Source organism: Camelus dromedarius, chromosome 27 (assembly GCF_036321535.1).
Source record: "Camelus dromedarius isolate mCamDro1 chromosome 27, mCamDro1.pat, whole genome shotgun sequence".
NCBI classification, from domain to species: domain Eukaryota; kingdom Metazoa; phylum Chordata; class Mammalia; order Artiodactyla; family Camelidae; genus Camelus; species Camelus dromedarius.
The window spans coordinates 11037670-11060987 of NC_087462.1; the positions used below are offsets into that span (position 1 = coordinate 11037670).

General features: G+C 52.4%; 1 protein-coding gene across 3 annotated transcripts in view; it reads left to right on the forward strand.

Annotated features, from left to right (window-relative positions):
* NCAN (neurocan) overlaps positions 1–23318 on the forward strand; it is a 31266-nt gene that overhangs the window by 1631 nt on the left and 6317 nt on the right. Inside the window, exons 1-11 of one of the 3 annotated variants that reach the window (XM_010997335.3) lie at positions 3604–3695; positions 7962–8041; positions 8938–9351; positions 11003–11177; positions 11288–11415; positions 11992–12285; positions 13140–13736; positions 13935–15407; positions 19581–19697; positions 21099–21212; positions 22536–22694. In XM_010997335.3, the coding sequence (XP_010995637.3) occupies positions 7969–8041; positions 8938–9351; positions 11003–11177; positions 11288–11415; positions 11992–12285; positions 13140–13736; positions 13935–15407; positions 19581–19697; positions 21099–21212; positions 22536–22694 (3544 nt within the window). In that variant the 5' untranslated portion in view covers positions 3604–3695; positions 7962–7968. Of the gene's footprint in view, positions 1–3603; positions 3696–4340; positions 4406–7961; positions 8042–8937; positions 9352–11002; positions 11178–11287; positions 11416–11991; positions 12286–13139; positions 13737–13934; positions 15408–19580; positions 19698–21098; positions 21213–22535; positions 22695–23318 lie in introns of those variants that run through there. The other 2 variants (XM_064480055.1, XM_031437703.2) reach the window with 2 other exon arrangements.

Consider the following 23318-nt stretch of genomic DNA (forward strand, 5'->3'; position numbering starts at 1 on the left):
GGAGCCACCTCACCCATTGGGATGAAGCCAGCCTCATACCCTCTTCCCACCTCCCCACCCCACCGGCGCCTGGGCATGAAAGAGCCTCCTGTTTCTCCAAGGAATTAGCAGCTCTAAGCTCCCAGCAGGGCAGCCAAAAGTGGTCCATTCATCAGAGTGAGAGGAGACTAGGCACTCCCTCCCCCCTCACCCCAGGGGACGGGGTAGAGAGAGCTCTAGAAGAGCAGGAGCTGCAACTCTGGTTTAGTGAGGGAAACTGAGGCACAGAGAAGACATTTGGCTGAGGTCACCCAGGGGAACCGGGATTCAAGCCCTAGTCTGACTCTGTAGTTCCCACCACTGAATTGAGTTCTGCATTTTCAGGAGAGGAAATGGAGGCTCAGAGAGGGCCAGGGATTTGCTGAAGTCACACAGCAAGTATGGCTCAGCAGGGACTCTCTTTGAGGAAGCAGCCACACTCATGGCAGAAAACAAATAGCAATTCCCATGGATCTGTCATCCCAGAGTTGGGGGAGGGAGAGGCCCTGAGATAGCTTAGAACCTCCATTTCCCCCTGGGGAGTAAGTGTAATGGTTGCCCTAAGGTTCCAGCCTAGAGAGTCTATGATGGTGGCTGTGACAGAGTCTCCTGGGCTGGCAGGCCCCATGGGGCAAGTCCTGGTCTGATTTATCCACAGGGCCTGCATAGGTCCAGCAGGGCCCAGCTCTGAGTAAATGGATGCTCACTTCTTTCCATCTGGAATTGTCGGTCCTGGCAGGGTGCAAGCCTGGGTAAGTGGAGGTGACAGTGACATGAGAGCGGGTGGTGAGGCATGAAGGGATTGTGCTGAGCTCACATGGGAACACCCAGGGCCAAGATCGGGTGTGTTGAGTGGCTGTGCTGTGAATATGGCCCAGGGGGGACTGTCTCCATGTTGGTGACATGGTATCAAGTGATCTAGGTCAGGTGCTGGCTGTTTGTAGTATGCCCACGGCCATAAGCATGGCTGGGTGTAAACAACATGGGACAAATGTGGGCTGTGTTTGTGGCAGCAGGAAGGCTAAGTTTCAGTGGGTGTGCACAGCAATGGGTGTGTTTGAGTCTGAAAGGACTCCTGGTGTGGCCAGGCTCACAGCTGTGAGTTTGGTTGTGCAGCAGGCCTGACCTGTGTGCAACCAGTTGACGTTGTGTGTGGCCAGGGTGATCTATATGTGGCCTGGCCGGTATGGCTGTAGATGATCTGCCTATGCTGTCACTCACTGTGTGTCTAGTGTATGACTTGGTATTGGTGATTGTTGGTGACATTGTATGTGACAGATGTGAATGTGGTTGCATGTGCCCTGTCTGTATGTCACCTTGGGGAAGTGAGAGGCACGTTGGGGGACACTGTGTACTCAGAGATGCAGCTCTCCTGGAGGGTCCTGCCTCCTTGCTCCTGCTCCAGCCCACCTGCCCCCTTCCCTGCTCCCTCCCCCACCTGCAGCAGCCCCTGTGGGGGCCCCAGATGGGGGGGATAGAGAGGGCACTCAGGGCTGGAGAGGGGGGAGCGGCTGGCCCATTCCCAGTGCAGGCCTATAAATAGCTCTTTGAGCCCAGCAGATTCCCAGGCGAAGTTGCCTCATTCAAGCCCCCAGCAACAGCCTGCCCTTGGGCCCCAGGCCAGCCCCTCTAAGCTCAGCCCTGGCACCAGCCAGGGGAGCCTGGCGTGGGGAGGAGGGGGGAGTGGAGGGGTAAGGGGAGTCAGGGTGGGAATCAGCATGGTTCTGAAGGCATAGACCTGGTTCCCACTTGACCCTACTCATACAGTGCAACCAGCCTCAGGCAGGTGGTCCAGTCTCCCTGACCCTCAGTTTCCCCAGCTGGAATACGGGCCGTATCATGGTAGCAGCCCCCAGCTTGTGTCTTTACTTCCCATTTCATTCTCCCAGCAACCCTGTAAGGTGATTGCTCTTAATTATCCCCGTTTTCGACAGGGAAACGGAGGCACAGAAAGACAAAATGGCTGGTCCAGAGTCACAGTGTTAGGAGTTGCTGAGTTTTGAACTATGGACTCATGGAGGCCAACCTGCAGCTCCCACACACATCACACAACCATACCCAGACTTCTGTCACTGCTGCCTGTCACGTGCAGATACTTAATCAGTGTGATCCCCAACTTCCATCCCTCCTCTGTGTTGAGGAGTTGGACAGTAAGCATAGCTCCCCAGTGTCACTTTGGCCCTTAGGGCCACCACTCTCCCACTCCTGGAACAGCAGGCTGACAGAGATGTTCCAGAGCAACCTTGCTCCCTTGGGCTCTTCCCCCATCCTTCACTCATTCCCACACCCTTTTTGGTAATTTTGCCAAAAACATCTTGTCCTCCATTTATCTGTATCCCCCCACCAGACCAAGACCCACCCTCAGAGATGGGCATGTGTGCACACGCACGCACATACACGCACACACACACAGATGCAGGACACAAATGGAATGCACAGACCCTTTGCCCAGTGCAGCCCATTGTCAGTATTGAGAGACTAACACCCGGGAAGGGGCTGACCTCTTTAAGTTTTTGTCCTCCCTCATTTCCATTTTTCATCATGGTAAAATACACAGAACATAAAGTTTTCCATTTGAAGGCATACAATTGGTGGCATTAAGTATATTAACATAATTGTGCAGTCATTGCTACTATCTAGTACTAGAACATTTCCATCACCCCAAAAGAAAATCCTGTACCCATCTGCAGTTACTCCCCTTTCCTCCTCCCCCAGCCCCTGGTAACCACTCATCTACTTTCTGCCTCTGGATTTGTCTATTCTGAATGTTTCATATAAATGGACTCATACTGTGACCTTCTGTGTCTGGCTTCTTTCACTCAGCAAAATGTTTTCAAGATTCCTCTATGTTGTAACATGTATTAGTACTTCATTCCTTTTTATGGCTGAATAATACTCCATTGCAGAATTTTTAAGATTGCGGTTCTCCCTGCAAAGACACACACGTGCCCCCTGCTCAAAGCAAAAGTAACAACAGTACCTGGTGCACAGCAGTTGCACCATAAAAGCAGATTAGATAAGGAAATGAATGAATGAATGATAGTTCTGGCTGAAACTGTTTCTGGTGGCAGAAACAGCTCTGCGTGTGACACACCTGGGCTCTGACCCTGCAAGTCTTTTATCAGTGGTGTGACGGAGGGAGCTTTTGAGCTTCTCTGAGCCTCAGCTTCTTCTCTATGCATGGGATAAAATAGTAATTGTAGCCCAAACTGCTTCAAGTTTGAGCCCTGGAGAGTCAGGCAGGCCAGGGTTGGAATCCCAGTTCTGCTCTTCCCCTCTGCGTGACCTTGGGAGCGACTTCATTTCCCTGGGGCTCAGTTTCCCCATCTGTAAGATGGAGCAGGCCCCATCATGGGGAGTCCGGAGACACTTAACATGGCACCTAGGAAGACGTGAAAGGAGGAGGTCAGGCGCTGTCTTCCCCTGGGTGGGATGAGTGGTCGTAGGAGTAGGGAGAGGATTTTAGGCAGGAGGAGCCCCCTCCCTCGCTCAGTTGGAGGCTTCGGGCTGGCAGGGGCGCATGCGCAGCGCAGCCCCGCAGCCCCTTTATAAGCGCTGAGGCGGCGCTGGGCGAGTGGAGCGCAGGGCCCAGGGGTGGACCCGGCGCGGATTGAGCCCAGCTGGAGCGTCCTTTGTGCCAGTCGACCGCCCCGGGATGCGTCCGAGCTAGGAGCCAGGTGGGGATCTGTCGTGGGGAGGAGGCCGCGTTGAGGGAGAGGTCCTCGGGATCAGAAGCAGAGCTTGGGTTTGGAGATGGAACCTGGGATCAGCGAGAAGCCCCCAGAATAGGGAGGGGGCTGAGAGGGGGAGGGAAGCCCCGGGGTGGGGAGGGAAAGCAAACTGGGAGGGAGCTTGGGAATGTCAGGGGGATTCGCGTTTTGGGAATAAGGTTGTCCAGGGGAATGCAGAGAGAACCCCGAGATGGGGAGGGAGCCGGGCTTAGGGTGGGTCTTAGAATTGGGGAGGAGGCGCTGGGAGCCAAGGCTAGGGAAGGGCACCCCGAGTTAGGAGAGAAGACAGGGACACCCACATACTGTGTGTGGGACTCCGGAACAGGGCACCCTGGTGTCTGAGCTGAGACACCCCAAGATTTTAAGTAGGGATTTCCAATTTGCAGATGAATGGAGGAGTCCAGGCTGAACTGCAGCCGGGAGGGGCCCCCCAGACTAACCTGAGCCCAATGGAAGGGGGTCTGCACTGAGAGTGAACCCTCATGGGGAAGGGTGCCCTGCAGTCTCCCTGTCTTTTTGGTTCAGATCTTGTCACCACAACCTGACTCAGGGAGGAGGCTCTGAAGGGGGTCCATTCCAAGGTGGTCCCTGTTGTTCCCTGGGACCTGGAGTTGGGGTGCTCTTCCTTCCTCCAGGGAGCACACTGGGTCTCCCAGGTGAGTGCTGGGTCAGAGTCCCTTAAAGCCCCCAGTTATTGATCCCAGGACCAATAAAGGGCACCCAGTCCCAAGAGGGGAGCCACCCTCAGTACTTCCACATCTGGCCAGGTCCTCACAGCTAGACACAGACCTTTGCCTCACCCCTTCAGTTCCATCTGTCCATATGGATGCATGTGGAAGTCCTGGCTTGGCTTGGGGGCACAGGCGCTGGGAAGTAAAGGGCTGGGACCCCCAGCCCAGCCTGGGCAGGAGCGACCCCCCTCCCTGCGCCTGGGGCTTTGTTCCTCTCAGCAGCATTAATGGGAGACAGCCAGGCTGAGGAGAGGGTTGGCGCTGGGCCCCAGTGGGGGATGTGGGGGAAGGGCAGGGAGGGAGGACTGGGCAGACCGTGGGACCCCAGAACCCAGCAGCCTCCCTGGCTTGTGGATATTCCCAAATGGAAGGGGCCCCCCAGGAGGTGGTGACTTTGTGTATGTGTGTCTATCCCATACTGGGAAAAGGTGTGTGCTTATGGGGGTGCCTGGGGCCCTCTGTGAGTTGAATGTGACCCAGGTTGTGTCTTTGTCAGGAAACTTGTGCCGGGGGCCATGTCACCAGGTTGCAGAATGATGTGTGCTCACCAGTCAACAAGGCCACAATTTATCCAGCCCAGTCTGTGCCAGGGGCTGGCATCGATGTGTGTGAGTGTGTGTGAGGAGCTGTGTCTGACGGAGTGGCCTTATCGAGGGGTTTATGTGGGGAGCCTGAGACTGTGGGTGTGTGTCTTTGTGCAGAAGACGTGCTGCCTGCCTTGTAAGTGCCCATATTGTCTCTCTTTGTTAATGTCACTGTGACTCTGTGAGTGTGTGTGTCTCCTAGGCTCTGAGCCTAGAGTGTGTGGCTATGTATGTGTCCCTTGTGTACAGCAAGGGTCCTCTCCATGTGGTTGGCAGTGTGGACCCTGGGCAGGGGAGTGTGAGATGTGGTCTGTGTGCAGAGTTTGGGAGCTAATGTGGGAGACATTGGCAGGAGGGTCAGATCTCCAAGGGGGAGCCTGGGATGATTTACTGAGCCCAGCTTTCTTTCTCCTCCAAGGAGTTCCATGCTCACACCATGTACACAAATATACCCTGATTCCAGGGCTAATAACACATACACACATGTACTCATAGCTCCTGCTGAGCTCCACATGCAGAGACCACACTGGGTCCCCTACACCCCACCCAGTGCATAGAGCTGCTGTGGACTCTTGTACACTTTCACAAACCATGGAGCAAAATCTCATGAATATCCTTGCCTGGACACAGCACCCTAATGCACACCCAGTCACAAACACACAAAAACACCTGCTGGGAAACTCACCCTCACTCAGTGCCTTCTGAGACAGGAGGTGGGTGTGAGGGAGAGGGACATACACACATACACACACACACATACTTTCTCTCTCTCTGCTATCTCTCTCCTTCTGGGCCACCCCTCCCCCCAAACCCCACAGGCCCCTACTTGCATATGTATGAGGCTCATGCATTATTAATGAGGGGACAAGCCCCAGACAGCTGTGTAACTGCTCACCTCTGGTGGCCCTGGGAAAGAGCTATTTTAAGAGAAAGGGGGTGGGTGTGTGAGGGTCCAACTGGAGGGGAGTGGAGTGCATGTGAGAAGGCCTGTGTGTGGGCAGGGAGGGTGCATCTGAACCTGTGCCTGTCACCTTTTTGGACCCTATTCTATATAAGAGTATGTACACAAGGCTTTGTGTACAAGAAGCTGTTAGCATTCCGAGTTAACATTTCTTGGATTTCACAAGTCTTAGCTCATTCCATTCTCGCAATAACACTATGAGGTATGTGCTGGGTTATCCCCATTTTACAGATGGGGAAACTGAAGCACAGAGTGTTGAAGCAGCTATCTAGGGTCATGCAACAAGTAGGGAGTACAGACAGGGCTTGAAGTCAAGTCATGTGGATGTAGTCTGAGCTCTTAATCTTTAAGAGTATGTATGTGCGTGTGTATATATGTGAGAATTCTCTGCACTTGCCCTCTCTTAAGGTCCTTCTGGAGCAGACACAGCCCAGAGTCCTGCCCCACCTTCTAATACCCATTCAGGTCTTGAACAGCCATCAGGGGATGCCGCTCTTGCTTGGGGTTCCGAGGGGGAGAAGTGTGGACAACCTGGGATAGAGACAGAGGTTGCGCAGGTTTACAGATTGGTAGTTAGGGATTATCATCCCAGGACCTGGCCTCTGACCTGCTGTGCAGCCCTAGGCAAACTACTAGCCCTCTCTGGACCCAGAGGCACTGCCCTAAGAAGGAAAGGAGGAGATCAGGAGGCAGTGACGCTGCACTGCTGCCCCAGAGTTCAGCACCACGGACAGGTCCCCCGGTTTCTCTCCCTACCGGGCCCCTGGGAGCTGGAAACGGGGCGCTGAGGAGGGGGACAGCTGTCCCCCACAAGACCCTATTCTGGACTTCATCCACACTCCCTACTCAGGGATATTCTTTTATCAGGAGGAGAGTGCAAGAGTTGGGTTTGTAGGTGATGTTCTAACTTCCCATCTGCCCCCACCTTAAGAACCCCATTGGCAGTATGAGGGGAGCAAGGACGTGGGGTTCCAGAGGAGTGGGAGGCTTTAGGGAGGAGCCCCTGGGTTTCTAGTGTCTGGGAGAATGTGAGAGCTGGGAGGGCCCTGCTGTGTCCCAATGTCTGTAATTGGCTTGGCTTACAGGTAGTGCTTATTATTTGTCCACATTATGCTCATGGGCCACAACCTCTATAGAAGGCTGGACACACAACTGTAGTTTCTCTGTGAACCTAGGAGGCATCTTCTCCAGTCAGTGTGAATTCGGGGGGTGGGGGTGGGGGTAAGGGCGAGGCCCCTTCCTCCAGCTGGGACTTGGCAGTGCCTCAAAAATCCCAGAAACCAGGAATAGAATCTTGGCAACAACCAAATCCTGGAATTGAAGTTGAGAATCGTGTCAGTCAGCAAACCCAGATTAAAGGCTGGCTTGGAGGCCAGCCTGTTGCCAGAACTGGGACCCTAGGCAGACTGGGACTGGCTGCTGCCCTCTAGGAGCCTGCAATTTGATTGGGGAAGCTAACTTGAAAAATAGGATTTTCATCTTGGCAGTGTTAAGGTTAATAATAACAGCTGAAATTTATTCCTTCATGCCAGGCAGTTCGAAGCATTTTATATGTATTGACAATATTGACTCATCTATTCCTTCCAACTGCCTGATGTTATCCCCATCTGACCTGCAAAGAAACTGAGGTATAGAGAAGTTAAGCTACTTGCTCAAGGTCACACAGCAAGGAGCAGGCAGAGAGACAATCCCAGGTTTGATTCACTCTAGCACTCATGCTCTGACCATAAGACTTTACTGCTGGGATTCTGAAGCCAGCTGGTCCTGGGTTCAAATCCTGGCTCAGCCCTTGCTTGCTGATTGTGCAGCCTTGAGAGACAAAGTGGCCTCTTTGAGCCCAGTTTCCAGATCTACAGAGTGGGAGGAATTGGTCTTTTCATGCCGACTGTCTAGGAGGGTTGTACTCACCCTTCCCTCCCTCTCCATCTTGTTTCAGGTCCAGGATGGGGGCCATGTCTGTCTGGGCTTTGGGCCTCCTGATTCTCCAGATGCTGCTTATTGTGGCTGGGGAACAGGGTGAGTTGGCTTGGGGGGTGGGAGAAGTCGGGATCTGGGGAATTGACAAGATGGGGCAGCTTTTTAAATTGAGAACCTTATCCTGCTGGTTCTCTGGCTTGGTCTGGAAAATAAAAAGAGAATAGATGAAAAAAGTCTTTGAACAGTCAAAAGTGAACAAGACACCTGAAAGGTTATTTTTAGTCATTGCCTGCGGAGGCTAGAGGTTCCCGCCTCTCACTGTTTTGCTGAGATGAGCTGAAGAGAGAGAGAGAGAAAAGAGAGAATAGTATGAAGATTGATTAGTGATGCCTGCCATGGGTGGGGCAATAGAAATAAAGGTCTATGTGCCTCTCCCTAGCATCTCCCCAGTGGTGGTCAAAAGCCCAGACTTTAGAAATGCCTCCTGATTTGCTGTGACCTCAAGCAAGTGCAATGATATCTCTGAGCCTCAATTTCCTCAAGTCACCCAAAAGTGGATGAGCCATGGCTACCTATGCAGATGGTTATGAAAATCAAATGAGCTGATTGCTATTTATAAAGAGCCTGTTATATAGAAGGTACTCCACAAACACTACTCCCCTTTCAATGGCTGCCTCTCATTTAACTTTTGGGGAAACTGTGGCTCAGAGAAGACTTTCCCATGGCTATGTAGTGAGTCAGTGACACTGAGAGTCAAATCCCTGGCCCAGAGGATCTGGACTTTGAGTGGAGGCAGAACTATGAAGGGATTTCACCCCATTATTTCTTTTCTGCTCACAGATCAGGGTACAGATCACAAATCTGTGCAATGTGATGTTGTGTAGACAACCTAACCTCTGTGGCCTCAGTCTCCCTATCTGTAAAGTGAGGAAAATAGTGGTGTTTGCTGGCCCTTGCCACTGACTCAGGCCCTCTCTTCGCCTTCTCCACCCCAGGCACACAGGACACCACTGCTGCTGCTGCTGCCGCTGCCGAGAAGGGGCTCCACATGCAGAAGGTGGGGTCTGGGTCGGTGCGGGCCGCGCTGGCAGAGCTGGTGGCCCTGCCCTGTCTCTTCACCCTGCGGCCACGGCCAGGTGCAGCCCGAGAAGCCCCTCGGATCAAGTGGACCAAGGTGCGGACTGCATCAGGCCAGCGGCAGGACTTGCCCATCCTAGTGGCCAAGGACAACGTGGTTCGAGTGGCCAAGGGCTGGCAGGGACGTGTGTCACTACCTGCCTACCCCCGCCACCGGGCTAATGCCACGTTGCTACTGGGGCCACTGAGGGCCAGCGACTCCGGGCTCTACCGCTGCCAGGTGGTGAGGGGCATCGAGGATGAGCAGGACCTGGTGCCCCTGGAGGTGACGGGTCAGTTGGGGGAAGGGGAGGGACCAAGGCTGGGACGGGATGCCCATCCACTGAATGTCACCTTAGAACAGTGATGCGCTTTCAGTTCTTCTGATAAAGTCACAACGAAAATCCCTATGGGTCTTTAAGAAAAGTCTTTAAGCTAAGAAAGAGCAGCCTCTGGCTCAGTCTCTTATGACCACAACATTTCACAGGATTTCATAGCCTTATTTTAAGTCCATTTCATGGTTACCTACTTTCACATAAGGCAAAAGATATTGGCTTTTTACTTAAAATAGGAATACAAATTTCCTTTTAAAATAAATACATGTTTTTTAAAAGTGTAGTTCTTTTAAAAAAGTCAATTGAAAATACATATTAAGTAAATAACAGTCCTCAAATACCTCTTTAAGCAATTCCTGTATTAAATTTTTTATGTTGAAATATCCAGTGTAGTTTGTTTTCCAAACTGATCAAGGTGAACAAGGCAAAAAAAAAAAAGTTTTTTAATTATTAAAGCAAAGTCCTAGAACAGGACATGGCACACAGAAGATGCTCAACAGTAATTTGATGAATAACACAACAAATGTATTGTTGTGTGGAGAACATCCGGTGGACTCCTGGGAAGTCAATTTCCTTTAACCTATGTTGGCCATGGGCAAAGTCCCTGCACCCCTTGTTCTGGTGCACAGTGTTTCCCCATCCAACAGTGTCTCACTACATATTTGGGGGGTCAGTCATCCCCTTTCCAAGACCCTGGTTCTCATAACTGATAAACTTCGAAGAAAACTAAATGGTGAAAGAAGGGAATGCTACCTCCAGATTTGTTCAGTTCATTCATTCAGCCAAACATTTATTGAGCCGCTACCAGATGCTAGCCTTGTGCTGAGGACATGGCCATGACTGAAATGGAGGTGCTGCCTTCCAGGAGCTCTCAGTTTGATAAGATGGAGCGAAATGTTTAATTCCATCATCTTGCTTGGCCATTTCTCTCAACCTTAAGTCAGAATTTGAGTCACAGTGAACCCTGGCTTACACATCACCTCCTTCAGGAAGCCTTCTGTGACTCCATTTCTAAGCTGGACAAGAACCACATTTGATCGCCCATTGCTGGCTGTGCTTCCCCTATCAGTGCATGTACTTAATTCCAAAAAGGCAGAATCTCTCTCTCTCTCACTCTTCTCCATGCCTCCTGTCACCTCCAGAGCCTAACCCTGGGCATGAAGAGTACTATCTTTGGAGTCAGATCTTCCAGGATATAAATTCTGGCTTCCCCTTATAATACTAGTGTGACCCTAGACCTATCCCTCACCCTTTCTGACCTTAGTTTCTTCCTCTGCAAATGGGGATAATCACAGGGTTGTTGTAAGACTTCAGTGAGATAATGTTTATAAATGCCTTTTACATAGCAAATATTTGACAAATTCTAGCCCTTTATGGCCATTGTTAATCAGTTTCCTCATCTGCTAAATGGGGGCATAGCAGTCTCACTTCCCATCATTCCCCATAGCGCTGTCTCTGGTGCTGAGTGAACAGATGTGGTACAGGGCAGTGTAGGGCAGTAGGTCTCTTATTATCAGACTGGGTAGTGGCGGGGCATTCTGCAAGAGGGAGGTCTGTTCTTGAAGATTCCAGCATAAATCAACCCTCTATCCTGGATGTTCCCCCACAGGTGTTGTGTTCCACTACCGAGCAGCCCGAGATCGCTACGCGCTGACTTTCACTGAGGCCCAGGAGGCCTGCAGTCTCAGCTCTGCCACCATTGCAGCCCCGCGGCATCTGCAGGCTGCCTTTGAGGATGGCTTTGACAACTGTGATGCCGGGTGGCTCTCTGACCGCACTGTTCGGTGAGGGGGTACACAGGGTAGGGAGATGGAGAGCTAGCCCCTGGAGAAAGATGGTCCTTGGGGGCCCCAGGAGCACACATCTGAGAGGGACCCCCACCTTGTCTTGTCAGGTATCCTATCACCCAGTCCCGTCCTGGTTGCTATGGTGACCGTAGCAGCCTTCCAGGGGTGAGGAACTATGGGAGGCGAGACCCACGGGAACTCTACGATGTGTATTGCTTTGCCCGTGAGCTGGGGGGTAAGTCTGGGGCTGGCAGAACCCCCACCTTCCCTGAGCTCTTTTACCCTCCCTAACCCCCATCCTTCCCTAAGTCCTTGCCCAGCTCTCCCAAGTCTCATCCCTCTCTAAACCTGCAGCCAGCACCTGGGCCCACCGGTTTCCTGAGCTTTCCTCCCCGCTCTGAACACCTCTCTTTCTCTGTGCCCCTTCCATCTTTCTGAGCCCCTTTCCTCTCTGAGGCCTTTTCCCCTTCTCTGAGTCTATCCTCCCCCCGTCCCTGCCTCACTTTCCCCTTCCTACTCACTGAGCCCCTCCTCACCAAGCCTTTCCCTCTCTCTGATGTGCAACCTGTTGAAGGGCCTGAGTTACCTCACTTGTAGAAAAGAAACTGAAGTCCCCCCTCTTAGCACTGAGTGAGAGGTAACGGCATCGTGATGCTGTGGTGAAGGGGGTATGCAGCTGCGGCTGCCAACGTTTCATTTAACCACAACCCAAATCTGACCAGATCAGGGCTATCTGGAGTGGAATCCCCTTCCCGGGCTCCGGAGGAAGGCCCTTGGGGCCCCTCTGACCTTCTCCCGCGCCTTCCCACAGGCGAGGTCTTCTACGTAGGCCTGGCCCGCCGCCTGACACTGGCCGGTGCACGTGCCCAGTGCCGCCGCCAGGGCGCCGTGTTGGCCTCCGTGGGACAGCTGCACCTAGCCTGGCATGAGGGCCTGGACCAGTGTGACCCAGGCTGGCTGGCTGATGGCAGCGTGCGCTACCCGATCCAGACGCCGCGCCGGCGCTGCGGGGGCCCAGCCCCTGGCGTGCGCACCGTCTACCGCTTCGCCAACCGCACCGGCTTCCCGGCTCCGGGAGAGCGCTACGATGCCTACTGCTTCCGAGGTGCGTGTGAGGCCACGCCCCTTGAGGATGTGTCCCCTAGTAGCCACGCCCCAAGGGCATACATCTTGGTAACCGCCACGCCTCTAGAAGCTTGGCTTTCTGGTGGAGGCTAGGCAGGGGAGACACACGTGAAAACTTGCTCCGCCCCCTGGGGAAGGTCACGCCCCTGAGACAGTCTTTCTGTAGGAGCCCCGCCCTGCGAGAGGACGACCCCAGGGAAAGCCAAGCTCTGGTGGGGGAAGTCCTGTTTAGCGGCTGAGGTCCCTGAGAAACACCCCTGGATGGACCGTTTCTTACTGGAGCCACGCCCATGAGTACCCCTTAGGAGGAAGCGATGCCTTGGCTAGCCACGACCCCTGAACGAGGCCCCACCCCGAGAGACAGGACCGGGGATGACCCTTCGGGTCGAGCCACACCCTCAGAAGCTGCAAATCTCAACTCCAAGAAGCTGTCTTACGTGTAAGAGGGGGAAAAAAATCTCTTCGTCGGAAGGCCATGCCCATTAGGCTCTTCCTCTCCCAGGGGAAGAGCCATGGCCCTGGTCTGACTGGCCCCCCTGAGAGTTGTCCACTGCCTGAGCTTTACCCACCAGCCAAGCTGTCTCTTGATCCTTTTCCATGACCAGTTAACAGATCTTGACAGTGGGCCCTAGCCTGAACAGTGGGGATGATAACTTTATACCTCCATCTTTCAGTCCAGGGGATCCCAGGAACAAGCCAGAGAGACAGAGGGGGCATGGAGAGACAGAGATATAGAAGATCTGTGCTGCAGCATGCTGCAATGTGGGTAGACTTCAGGCAGAACATACCAACAGCTCCTGGGCCTAACACACCCTCTTCTGCTTTCTCCCACAGCTCATCACCCTACATCACAACATGGAGACCCAGAGACCCCCTCGTCTGGGGATGAGGGGGAAATTCTGTCGGCAGAAGGGCCCCCTGCCCAAGAGCTGGAGCCTAGCCTGGGGGAGGAGGAGGTAGTCACTCCCGACTTCCAGGAGCCTCTGATGTCCAGTGGGGAGGAAGAGCCTCTGATCTTGGCAGAGAAGCAGGAGTCTCAAGAGACCCCCAGCCTTGCCCCTGGGAGACCCACGCTAGCCTCAGTGCCTGCCCTGGAGGCTGAGGAGGAGTGGCTGAGCACTGTGGCCCCCAGCCCCAGCACCGTGGAGGCAGGCACTGCAGTGGGCATGCACACAGAGGCAACCGCAGCCAGCATCATGCCCAGGAGGAGGGGGCGCTTTAAAGGGTTGAACGGGCGCCACTTCCAGCAACAGGAACCCCAGCGAGGGCTGAAGGGGGGGCTCGAGGCCAGCATCCAGACCCCTACTCCAGAGGTTGCTGGGAATTACGTGGAGCCTCCCTTGGCCACAGAAGCCACAGATGCCTTGGGGAGTGGCCGGAGCCAAAGCCCCTGGGCTGTGTTGACCAATGAGGTGGATGTGCCTGGAGCTGGTGAGTGGGGTCCAAGGGGGAGATGGGACCTGCCTGGGAATCTAAGGGGAACAGGGGAGGAGGCTTTGAATCACACCTGGGTCCCCTGGCCTCACCAAGCCTCCAGAAGACCCCTCTTCCTCAGGCCTGGAGCCAAGGAGGCACTCAGCAGAAGAAGCTGCAGAGAGATAATTATGATTACTGTTGATATTTTTGCAGGTTCCCCTGGTGGCAGGACCCCCCCAGAGTCCTGGCTGTGGCCCCCAACCATGGTCCCACCCATCATCCCTGACCCCAGCAGAGCCCTTGACCTGGAGCTAGAGGAAGCCAAGGGCCCCAGTGTGAGGCCAGCCATCCTCGACCTACCCTGGTCTGCCTCAGAGGCTACTGGCTCTGCTCCCAGCCCCTTGAAGGGCCCCAGCACTGCCCCCTGGGAAGCATCCCCCATGGTCATTTCTCCAGACCTCCCTGTCATGGCCATGCTTCGTGCCCCCAAACTGTGGCTTCTATCACACCCTACGTCTCTCCCCACCGCCACTGGGGTCAAGGAGTATAGTGAGGCCATGGTCGCTGCCCCACCTTCCCCTGACTCTGACTCAGAGACCAGCCTCCAGGACCCCATTCATCCAGAAATGTACTCCCTGCCCTCCTCAGGCCTGACAGGACAAGGTGGAGAGGCCACATCCCTGACGTTCAGCAGCCACAGAACAGGGAGTACTACAGCCCCTTTGCAGGCAGCCACAGACACACGAGCTGGAGCCAGTCCTAACTCCCCCGAGACAGACTTCAGGAAAACGGAGGGAACTAGCCCTACTGGGCTCAGCAAAGCTGAATGCCCCAGAATCAGCCCACAGACTTCTGTGGACAGGAATGTGGTGCCAGATTCCACTCCCACTGAGCCTGCCAGTGAGCCCGTGGGAGCCAGAGGCATCTCAGGGTCTGAGTCTGGGGTCTTCAGCACAGCAGAGAACCCCACTTCCAGCTTTCAGGCCACCATGGATGAGGTACAGGACACATGGTCCTCACCTCACAGTGAAGGGCTAGACCCCCACCCCTCATCTGCAACCTCGGGGGGTCCTGGAGTCTCCCTGATGCCCAAGGTCACCTCAAGTTTGGAGCCTTGGGCTGCTGTAGATGGAAGAGCCCCGGTGGGTTCCATGGATACCACGGCCACACTGGATCCCAGTGATGCTGGTGGGATTTGGGAACCTGGATCCTATGTGGTTGAGGGAGCTGAAAGCCCCACTGTGAGCCCTCAAGTGGCTGTGGATACAAGTATGGTGACTTCCCGCATGTCCCAGGACCTGGGGGGCAAGATTGGGGTCCTGGCCATGGCCACAATGGCCTCCTCAAGCTCCCAACCCCACCCAGAGCCGGAGGGCCAGGTGGTGACTCAGGAAACCCCAGGAGCCTTGGCACCTCTGGCTGACGGCAGCCCCCCAGGGGAGCCCGCTCTTCCTCTTTGGACACCGACAGCAGCCAGCCTGGACGAGCCCATCTCAGTTACCTCGGGGGAGCCTACCATGCCGTGGGACTCCTCCAGCACCCAGCTGCCTTCCTCCCTGGGCCCAGCGGAATTTGAGCTGGAGGTCCTGGCAGGGAGTCCAGGTGTGGAGGGCTTCTGGGAGGAGGCAGCAAGTGGAGAGGAGCCAGCCCTGCCAGGGACCCCTGCAAATGAGAGTGCAGAGGAGGGTGAGTTCAAAGCTTGCGGTCTCATCCAGGCCACTGTGGTGGTGCTTGGGGACCAGAGGCTGGGGTAGCCCAGAGCTGGGAGGAAGGGTTGTTCTTGGGTGTCTGGAAATGTTTCTAGCAAGGGATGATGTTGAAGGTGGGAGTTTATCAGGCAGAGTTTGAATTGCAAAAAGAGTGTTCCTGGCAGAGGCATTAGCCTGGGCAAAGGCCAGGAGGTGAAGTTGTATTTGGTGTGTTTCATGCACAGCGAGTAATGAGAGAATGATGAGGCGTTGGGTGGAGTTTGGTTCTGGGGATGAGTACGATCAACAAATCACGTTCATGTCCACTCTGAGCCAACAGTGCTGTGTATGCTCGAGTTCTACCTTCAGTGATGCCTCAGTCTGGGGAAGACAGAGCTGGACACAGACACACGCCCCAGGGTGGGGCTGGAGGGAGGAGGGATGGCAGGAAGGGCTTCCTGGACAAGTGAGAATTGCAACTGGAATTCAATGGTGCAGATAACCTCAAGCCACAGGGAAAGTGGGTGCTGGGAAGGAGTGGGAGTGGTGGGCATCACCCCCATTTTGTAGACAGCAAATTGAGGCTCTGGGAGATATATCACTACCAGCTAGTCGTGATTGAACTTCATTTGGCAACTAAGTCCACACGTGCCCAGCGGAGTCCAGAGAAAGCCTATTCTCCTAGGGCCAGGTCTGCCCACAGCTCAGCCTGCAAATTCCAGCCCTTTATTTTTAAGGGCCTGCCACATTGAGCTATTTTTCTGGTCAAATGAGCTTTAAAAAAAAAAAAAAAAGAAGAAGAAGAAGAAGCTAATTAAAAGGCACTTTTTCTGAGTTGGAGAACACTCTTATTAACACAATTGGTTTTACACTTGCTCCTTTTTTTGAAGGCAAAGTGTCGTGGTGATGGAAATAGCGGATACAGGGTTTCATCGCCCACCCTGTCATCTCTGGGCTGTGTCTGGGGCCGCATCTCTTTTTTAAAAATTCTTTTTCACATCCTTCATATAATTTTTTTGTTCTGTTTTGTTGAAGGGGAGGTAATTAGGTTTATTTATTTATTTTAATAGAGGTACTGGGGATTGAACTCAGGACCTTGAGCATGCTAAGCACTCACCCTACCACTGAGCTATACCTTCCCCCTCAAATCTTTTTTTAAGATGCCCAGGAGGCAGGCGGACCATGGGCAGGGGCACAGGCATCAGTAAAGTCTGATGCTTATCAGTGACTGCCTGTGTATGTGGCTTGTTCTGAGCACTTTACTGGAATCACCTTGGTTAATCGTTTTAATGGCCCTGTGGAACAAGTTCTAGTATGGTCCTCACTTTACAGATGGGGAGACTGAGGCACAGGGAGGTCAAGTGACTTGTGCAAAGTCATGCAGCTGGGGAGTGTCAAGGATAAGGTTTGAAACCAGGCTGTCTGATAGCAGTCTCGGTCTCAATCACAGAAATAAGATGCTTATTTCAAGGGTGGGGGGTATAGCTCAGTGGTAGAGCGCATGCTTGGCGTGTGTGCGTGTGCGCGCGAGGTCCTGGGTTTGATCCTCAGTGCCTCCATTAAGGGGGGAAAAGGATGCTTATTTCATTGTCATTGAAAACAAAACAAAACAAAACCCTTGGGCCTTGGGGAGGGGGTAAGCTTACCGGGGTAGCTAGAGAAGAGACTGGTTGTGGGGGATGGGCAGAGGGAAGGAGGCTCCTTGCTAAAGGAACTAGAGAAGGGATGATCAGAAAGGCGGGAGGGAAGCCATGTAGAGGGATGCTAAGGAAGGTGCTTTGGGAGGAGCCCCCAGGGCCACAGCTGAATCTGTCTTGGACATTGCTGGTTTTTTGGCTCCAGATTCAAGCCACTGGCAGCCAGGGTGGGAGAGGCAGCCAGTGCTGGGGGAGACCCGGGTGCCTACCCACCTACTGCTTGCAGCAGAAATGCTAATGAAGCCAAAAATAAATGCAGCACCAGCAAGCGACTGAGTCACCGCCAGTCCGTGGGCAGGTGTCAGCAGCTCAGGGCACCTGGCGGGGCTTACACATCCCCACGCCTGGCAGTCCCACGCGTGTACATGCACGTGCTAGGGTGGCACCAGGCACAGACATAGCTACAGCCCTCTCGGCCATCCCCCAGTGGGTACATGCCACTGCCCCAAAGACAGGCTTCAGCCACTGCAGGAGGGACAGCGTCTACCTTCATTCAATTAGCAAGCAACTATTGAGTGCCTGCTGTATTCCAGGCACCATGTTGAGACCAAGTCCCTTGCCTTCTGGGAGCTGACATTCTAGAGCAACACTCTAGAACTTTCCCAATGATGGAAATGTTCTCGAGCTACACTGTCTAATATGATAGCAACCAGCCACCCATGGCTACTGAGCACTTGAAATGTGGCTAGTGAGACTGAGGAACTGCTTTTTAACTTTTATTCCATTTTAATTAATTTAAACTTAAATAGCCATATGTGACTGCCATGTGGAACATCATTGCTCTGGGCAGAGACATGGATAAGAAACAATGACCCTAATAAATTATATTGGAGGTTAGAAAGTAATAAAGACAAAAGAGAAAGGTAAAGCAAGGAGTAGGGGATGCTAGTGGGTGGGTTTTGGTTTTGGAAGAGGGATTAGGCTGAAATTTGAGCAAGCCTGAAGGAGGTGAGGGAGGAGCCATGGAGAGATCTGGGGGAAGTGCAGTTCAGACAGAGGAACAGCTTGTACAAAGGCCCTGAGGTAGGCCTGTGCCTGGTGTGTAGGAGAAACAGCAAAGCCAGTGTGGCTGGAACGGAGTAAGTGAAGTGGGTAGAGGAGGAGAGGAGAAAGTAGGGCAGGGAGATATTGGAGAAGACTGCACAGGGCCCTATAGGCTGTGGTAAGGACTTTAGCTTCTCCTGTGAGGGCAATGGGGAGCCATGGAGGAGTCTAGGCAGAAAGAAGGACATGACCTGACTCAGGTTTACATAGGCTCCCTCTGGCAACTGTGGGGAAAACAACCTGTGGAAGGTGAAAGTAGAGGCCAGAAGACCAGAGAAGAGGTGACTGCTTGTGATCATCTCAGTTTCTTGTGAGGCCCCAGACCAGGACAAAACAGAAACAAATTCTAGGTTATAGGGGCTGGAGAGATGGCCTTCAACTGGGCTTCCAGAGTCCTTAGGCTTTTGTAGTCTTGGCTCTTGTACTGTCCCGCTATGTGGCTTTGAGCTAGGCCCTGCCCTTCTATGGGTCTCGGTTCTAGTATTTTGTGGTGGAAGGGTTGACACTGCCCTGACAAGGGGTGGATGTCATCTGGGGTACATGGAGGGATCTTGCTCTGCTCCTCCAAAGCTTCAGAATAGAGACCACCCACCAAGGCATCTGGGCCCCTGAGATGGGGAGGGGAGACCCTTCTGCCTCCAGGGAAGCCCAACTGCACAATGATGAGAGAAGGGGACAGGGCCTCACATTCCTCAATGTCCCCTGGGTGCCCTGTCCATGGTAAGCAACACTGAGTCCCCTCAAGAGGCCCCAGGCTGATATACACAGAGCCAGATACGGCATTATAGTCAGAACTGGGAGACAGGGAGGAGCTATTTTTATTTCCATTTTGTAAATGAGGCAACTGAGATTCACAGAAGTGATTTGCCCAGGGTCCCCTAGTGAGTGGCAGAGGTAGGGATTGAACCAGCCTCTCTGATTGCTCAGCCTATGGTTGTAACTGCTATAATCCACCACTTCTCCACACTATAACCACTGAGGTTGCATCAGCAGAGGTTGAACCACAAGGATGAGGGAGGTGATGGTTCCCTCTGGTTCCAGAACTGTTCATACCCATCTGGAACCTATGTCCCCTTTTTTGCCCCAAAGAATGAGAAGCACAGTGATCAGTAGGGCATGTCTAGATGAGGGAGACAAGTCAGGGGGGCACTAAACCCATGTTCTAGGAGACTTCCTAAGAGAGGCTGCAGGAAGCCCATTCTAGTTCAGTCCAAGGAAGGCCTATGCCACATGCAGATGCTTTGAGGCAGTTCCTAGAAAGAGTAAGCTCATCACAGGGGCATGCTAGAGGAAGTTCACAATCACTTATTGGGACGTTATAGAGGGGACTCCACAGAGAGGGAGAATGCCCTTAGGGGTCGGAGGTTTGGATTCCCAGAAGGCAGACCTGGCGGTCCGACTCCTTCCTGCAATGTCTGTCCATCCTTCAGTTCCCTTGGATCCGTGTGAGAACAATCCTTGCCTGCATGGGGGCACCTGTGAAGCCAATGGTACCATGTATGGCTGCAGCTGTGACCAGGGCTTCACCGGAGAGAACTGCGAGATTGGTGAGTACCCTGGACTCAGGATCTGAATGTAAACTTGTTTGACCCAGAGCCGCCATCCCCATGAGGACTCAGTGATCACAGAATACTGGCTTCGGATGCTCCCTTCCCCTCCCTCACTCTTTGGCTCCAGTAAATCAGCCCCAGCACCAACCAGCTGAGCTTTCATCCTGGGGGAATGCTCTGGTGTGCTACCTCCCAGTAGTACCAGGCAGGTGTCAGGGAGGGGACGACAAAAGGATGGTAAGGTTTAGATTCCTATGAGCAAAGGGCCCCAAGGGATCTCCCACTCTATCCTGGGTGGGCAGGGGTATAGGCACCACCATCAGAACTGTTGGATACTAGCCCCAAAGCGTAACACAAGAATTACAACAAATTATGAAAGTATAACAATAATTATAAGCAATAAAATTTCTCGAGCTCTTCCATTGACTCTCCACTCAACTACCATTGAGAAGGTGTCATTTTTTTAAATATTGTTAATAAAGTGTAACATACAGACAGCAAAGTGCCCAAGTTTTTTTTAATACAGTTTTTTGTTTGTTTTTATTTTTCTAATGGAGTTGTTGGGGATTGAACCCAGGACCCTGTGCAGGCTAAGCACATGCCCTACCACTGAGCTATTCCCACCCCCTTGAGAAGGTGCCATTATTATTACCACTTCAAGAAGAAAGAAAGAAAGAAAGAAAGAAAGAAAGAAAGAAAGAAAGAAAGAAAGAAAGAAAGAAAGAAAGAAAGAAAGAAAGAAAGAAAGAAAGAAAGAAAGAAAGAAAGAAAGGGAAAGAAAGAAAGAGAAAGAAAGGGAGAAAGAGAAAGAAAGGAAGAAAGGGAGAAAGAAAGGAAGAAAGAAAGGAAGAAAGGAAGGAAAGAAAGAAAAATTGATTTTGCCAAAAAAAAGAAGAAAAGTTCTCACAGACAGGAAGTGACTGGCCTGGCATCATACATGCCTTAGGCAATAACTACCCAGGGATTGGTAGAAGGGGTGTTCAACTGATAGCTCCCTCTACTTACAAACAGCTTTGTGACTCTGTGAGTCCTTGCAGACGCTCTGGAGCCCAGTTGCTCTAGGTTCCGCATTCTGAAAAGACTCCAGCTTCGACATTCTATGGGTCTGTTTGCCAAGCCCGCCTTCACTGTCCCGGAGTCAGGTGGGACGTAGCGCGCACTCTGGCTTTCAGCCCACCCAGCGGCATCTGCTACCATCGGTGCTACTTCATGTTAGTGGTGTGAGATTCCACCCTCCTGACCTCCAGAGTCACTGGGCCATCTGTGCAGACCACTGCCGTTGCACTCAGTTTCTGGGATAGATGGCAGAATCGTGACCACATCATCTGCCTGATTCCCCAGGGGGCCTGGGAGCCAAGGGGAGGCTGACCTCTGACTCGGCCCCACCTTCCCCTCCAGATATAGACGACTGCATCTCTAGCCCCTGTGAGAATGGAGGTACCTGCATCGATGAGGTCAACGCCTTTGTCTGCCTTTGCCTCCCCAGCTACGCGGGCAGCCTCTGCGAGAAAGGTGAGTCTCTGTGAGGCCCCAGAAACAGTACCAGAAGTGGGGTTGGGTGCTGGGCTGCCAGCTTCCCACACATGATGCTCCAGGTCTCTGCTTCTGGTTCCATGGCCGTGGGTCAGACAGGAGGCAAATTGTTTTCTTGAGATAAAATTCCTATAATGTAGAGGTAATTTTTCAGAGTGTGCAATTCAGTGGCATTCAGTACATTCACAATGGTGTGCAGCCACCATCTCTAGCTAGTTTTAAAACGTTTTCATCATCCCCAAAGGAAATTCTGTCCCCATTAGCAGTCACTCCCCATTCCTCCTCTCCAGCCCCTGGCAACCACTAATCTACTTTCTGTCTCTGTGGATTTGCTTATTTTAGATGTTTCATATAAATGCGGTTATACACTATGTGTCTTTTTGTGTCTGGCTTCTTTCACTCAGCATAACGTTTTCCAGGTTCATCCACATTGTAGCACGTGTCAGTGCTCCATTCACTCCTTTATGGCCGAATAATATTCCATTGAATGGATGGGTCACATTTTGTTTATCCATTCATCACTTAGTGGAAACTTGGGTTGTCTGCCCCTTGTGGATAATGTAAATAGTGCTGCTATGAAGGTACAGGTTTTTATTTCAACACCTGTTTTCCATTCTTTTTTTTGCCACATCCTTTTTGGTGTCTACGCAGGAGTGGAATGGCTGGGTCATATAGTAATTCTGTGTTTAACTTTTTGAGGAGCTACCAGACTGTTTTTCACAGCGGCTATACCATTTTACATTCCCACCAGCAGTGCATGAGGGTTCCAATTTCTCCACATCCTCGCCATCACTCATTATTTCCCTTTAAAAAAAATTATAGCCATCCTAATGAGTGTGAGGTGGTGTTCCATTGTGGTCCTTATATGTTTCCTAATGATTCACAGCGGTAAGCATCTTTTCATGTGCTTCTTGGCTGTTTGTATATCTTCTGGGGAGAAATGTCTATTCAAGCTTTTTCCCAGGAGGAAAATTTTAGGCCTTCCAGAGACCATTTCTTGAGTTCCCAGGTCCACACAGAGAGTGTGGCCAGATCAGAGGAGACATCAGAGTTGGGACAAGAGTTGGGATGGGTGTTAATGATCTTCCAGTTGAATCTCTTCCTGCAACAGAAAGAAGTGAAAATGGGAGGAGAGAGGTGAAAGGCTCGGAGGACAAAGCAGGGGGTGGGGACAGGCCCAGGGCGAGGGGTCATCTAGCCCCGCAGTGACCTTGGATTGGGCTCTCTCCCTGGTGGGCTGGCTGTGCTCACGGCTGGCTCTGCCCAAGGCCAGCCCCTTTATACTCCCTTCCCACTTCTCAGACACAGAGGGCTGTGACCACGGCTGGCACAAGTTCCAGGGCCACTGCTACCGCTACTTCGCCCATCGGCGGGCATGGGAGGACGCAGAGAGGGACTGCCGCCGTCGAGCTGGCCACCTGACCAGCATCCACTCTCCGGAAGAACACGGCTTCATTAACAGTAAGAACTCTGGGGTGCACAGGGGTGGCCTTTGCAGTCCCTTTGTTAGGGCACCCCCCAGGGTCCTGAAGACACCACCTTTCTGAAGCTGTGTTCGTTGATGCAAGCTCTGACCACTTTTTACTTTTTGAAGTATAGTCACTTTACAATGTGTCAGTTTCTGGTGTACAGCATAATGTTTCAGTCATACGTATATCTATATATATTCCTTTCCATATTCTTTTTCTTTATAGGTTACTACAAGATATTGACTAGTGGCCTGTGCTATATAGTATAAACTTGTTTATTTTATACATGGTACTTAGTACCTGCAAATCTCGAACTCCCTGACCACTTATTAATTCACTTGTCTATTTTTTCACTTGTCAGTTCATTCATTCGTTTCATTCATTCATTCACCAAAATATTTACTGAGCACCTGCTATGTGCCAGGCACCATTCCAGACACAGAGACACATTGTCCTATCCTTAGGGAGTGATGTTCTTGTCGGGGATATAGGCAAACAAGTATATATCTAACTAAATAAGTCTATACTATAATTTAGCTGCTCCTAAGTGCACCGATGACAATTAAAATGGGGCCAGGGGATAGAGACAAATGGAGAAGCATCTGTAATTTGAGGG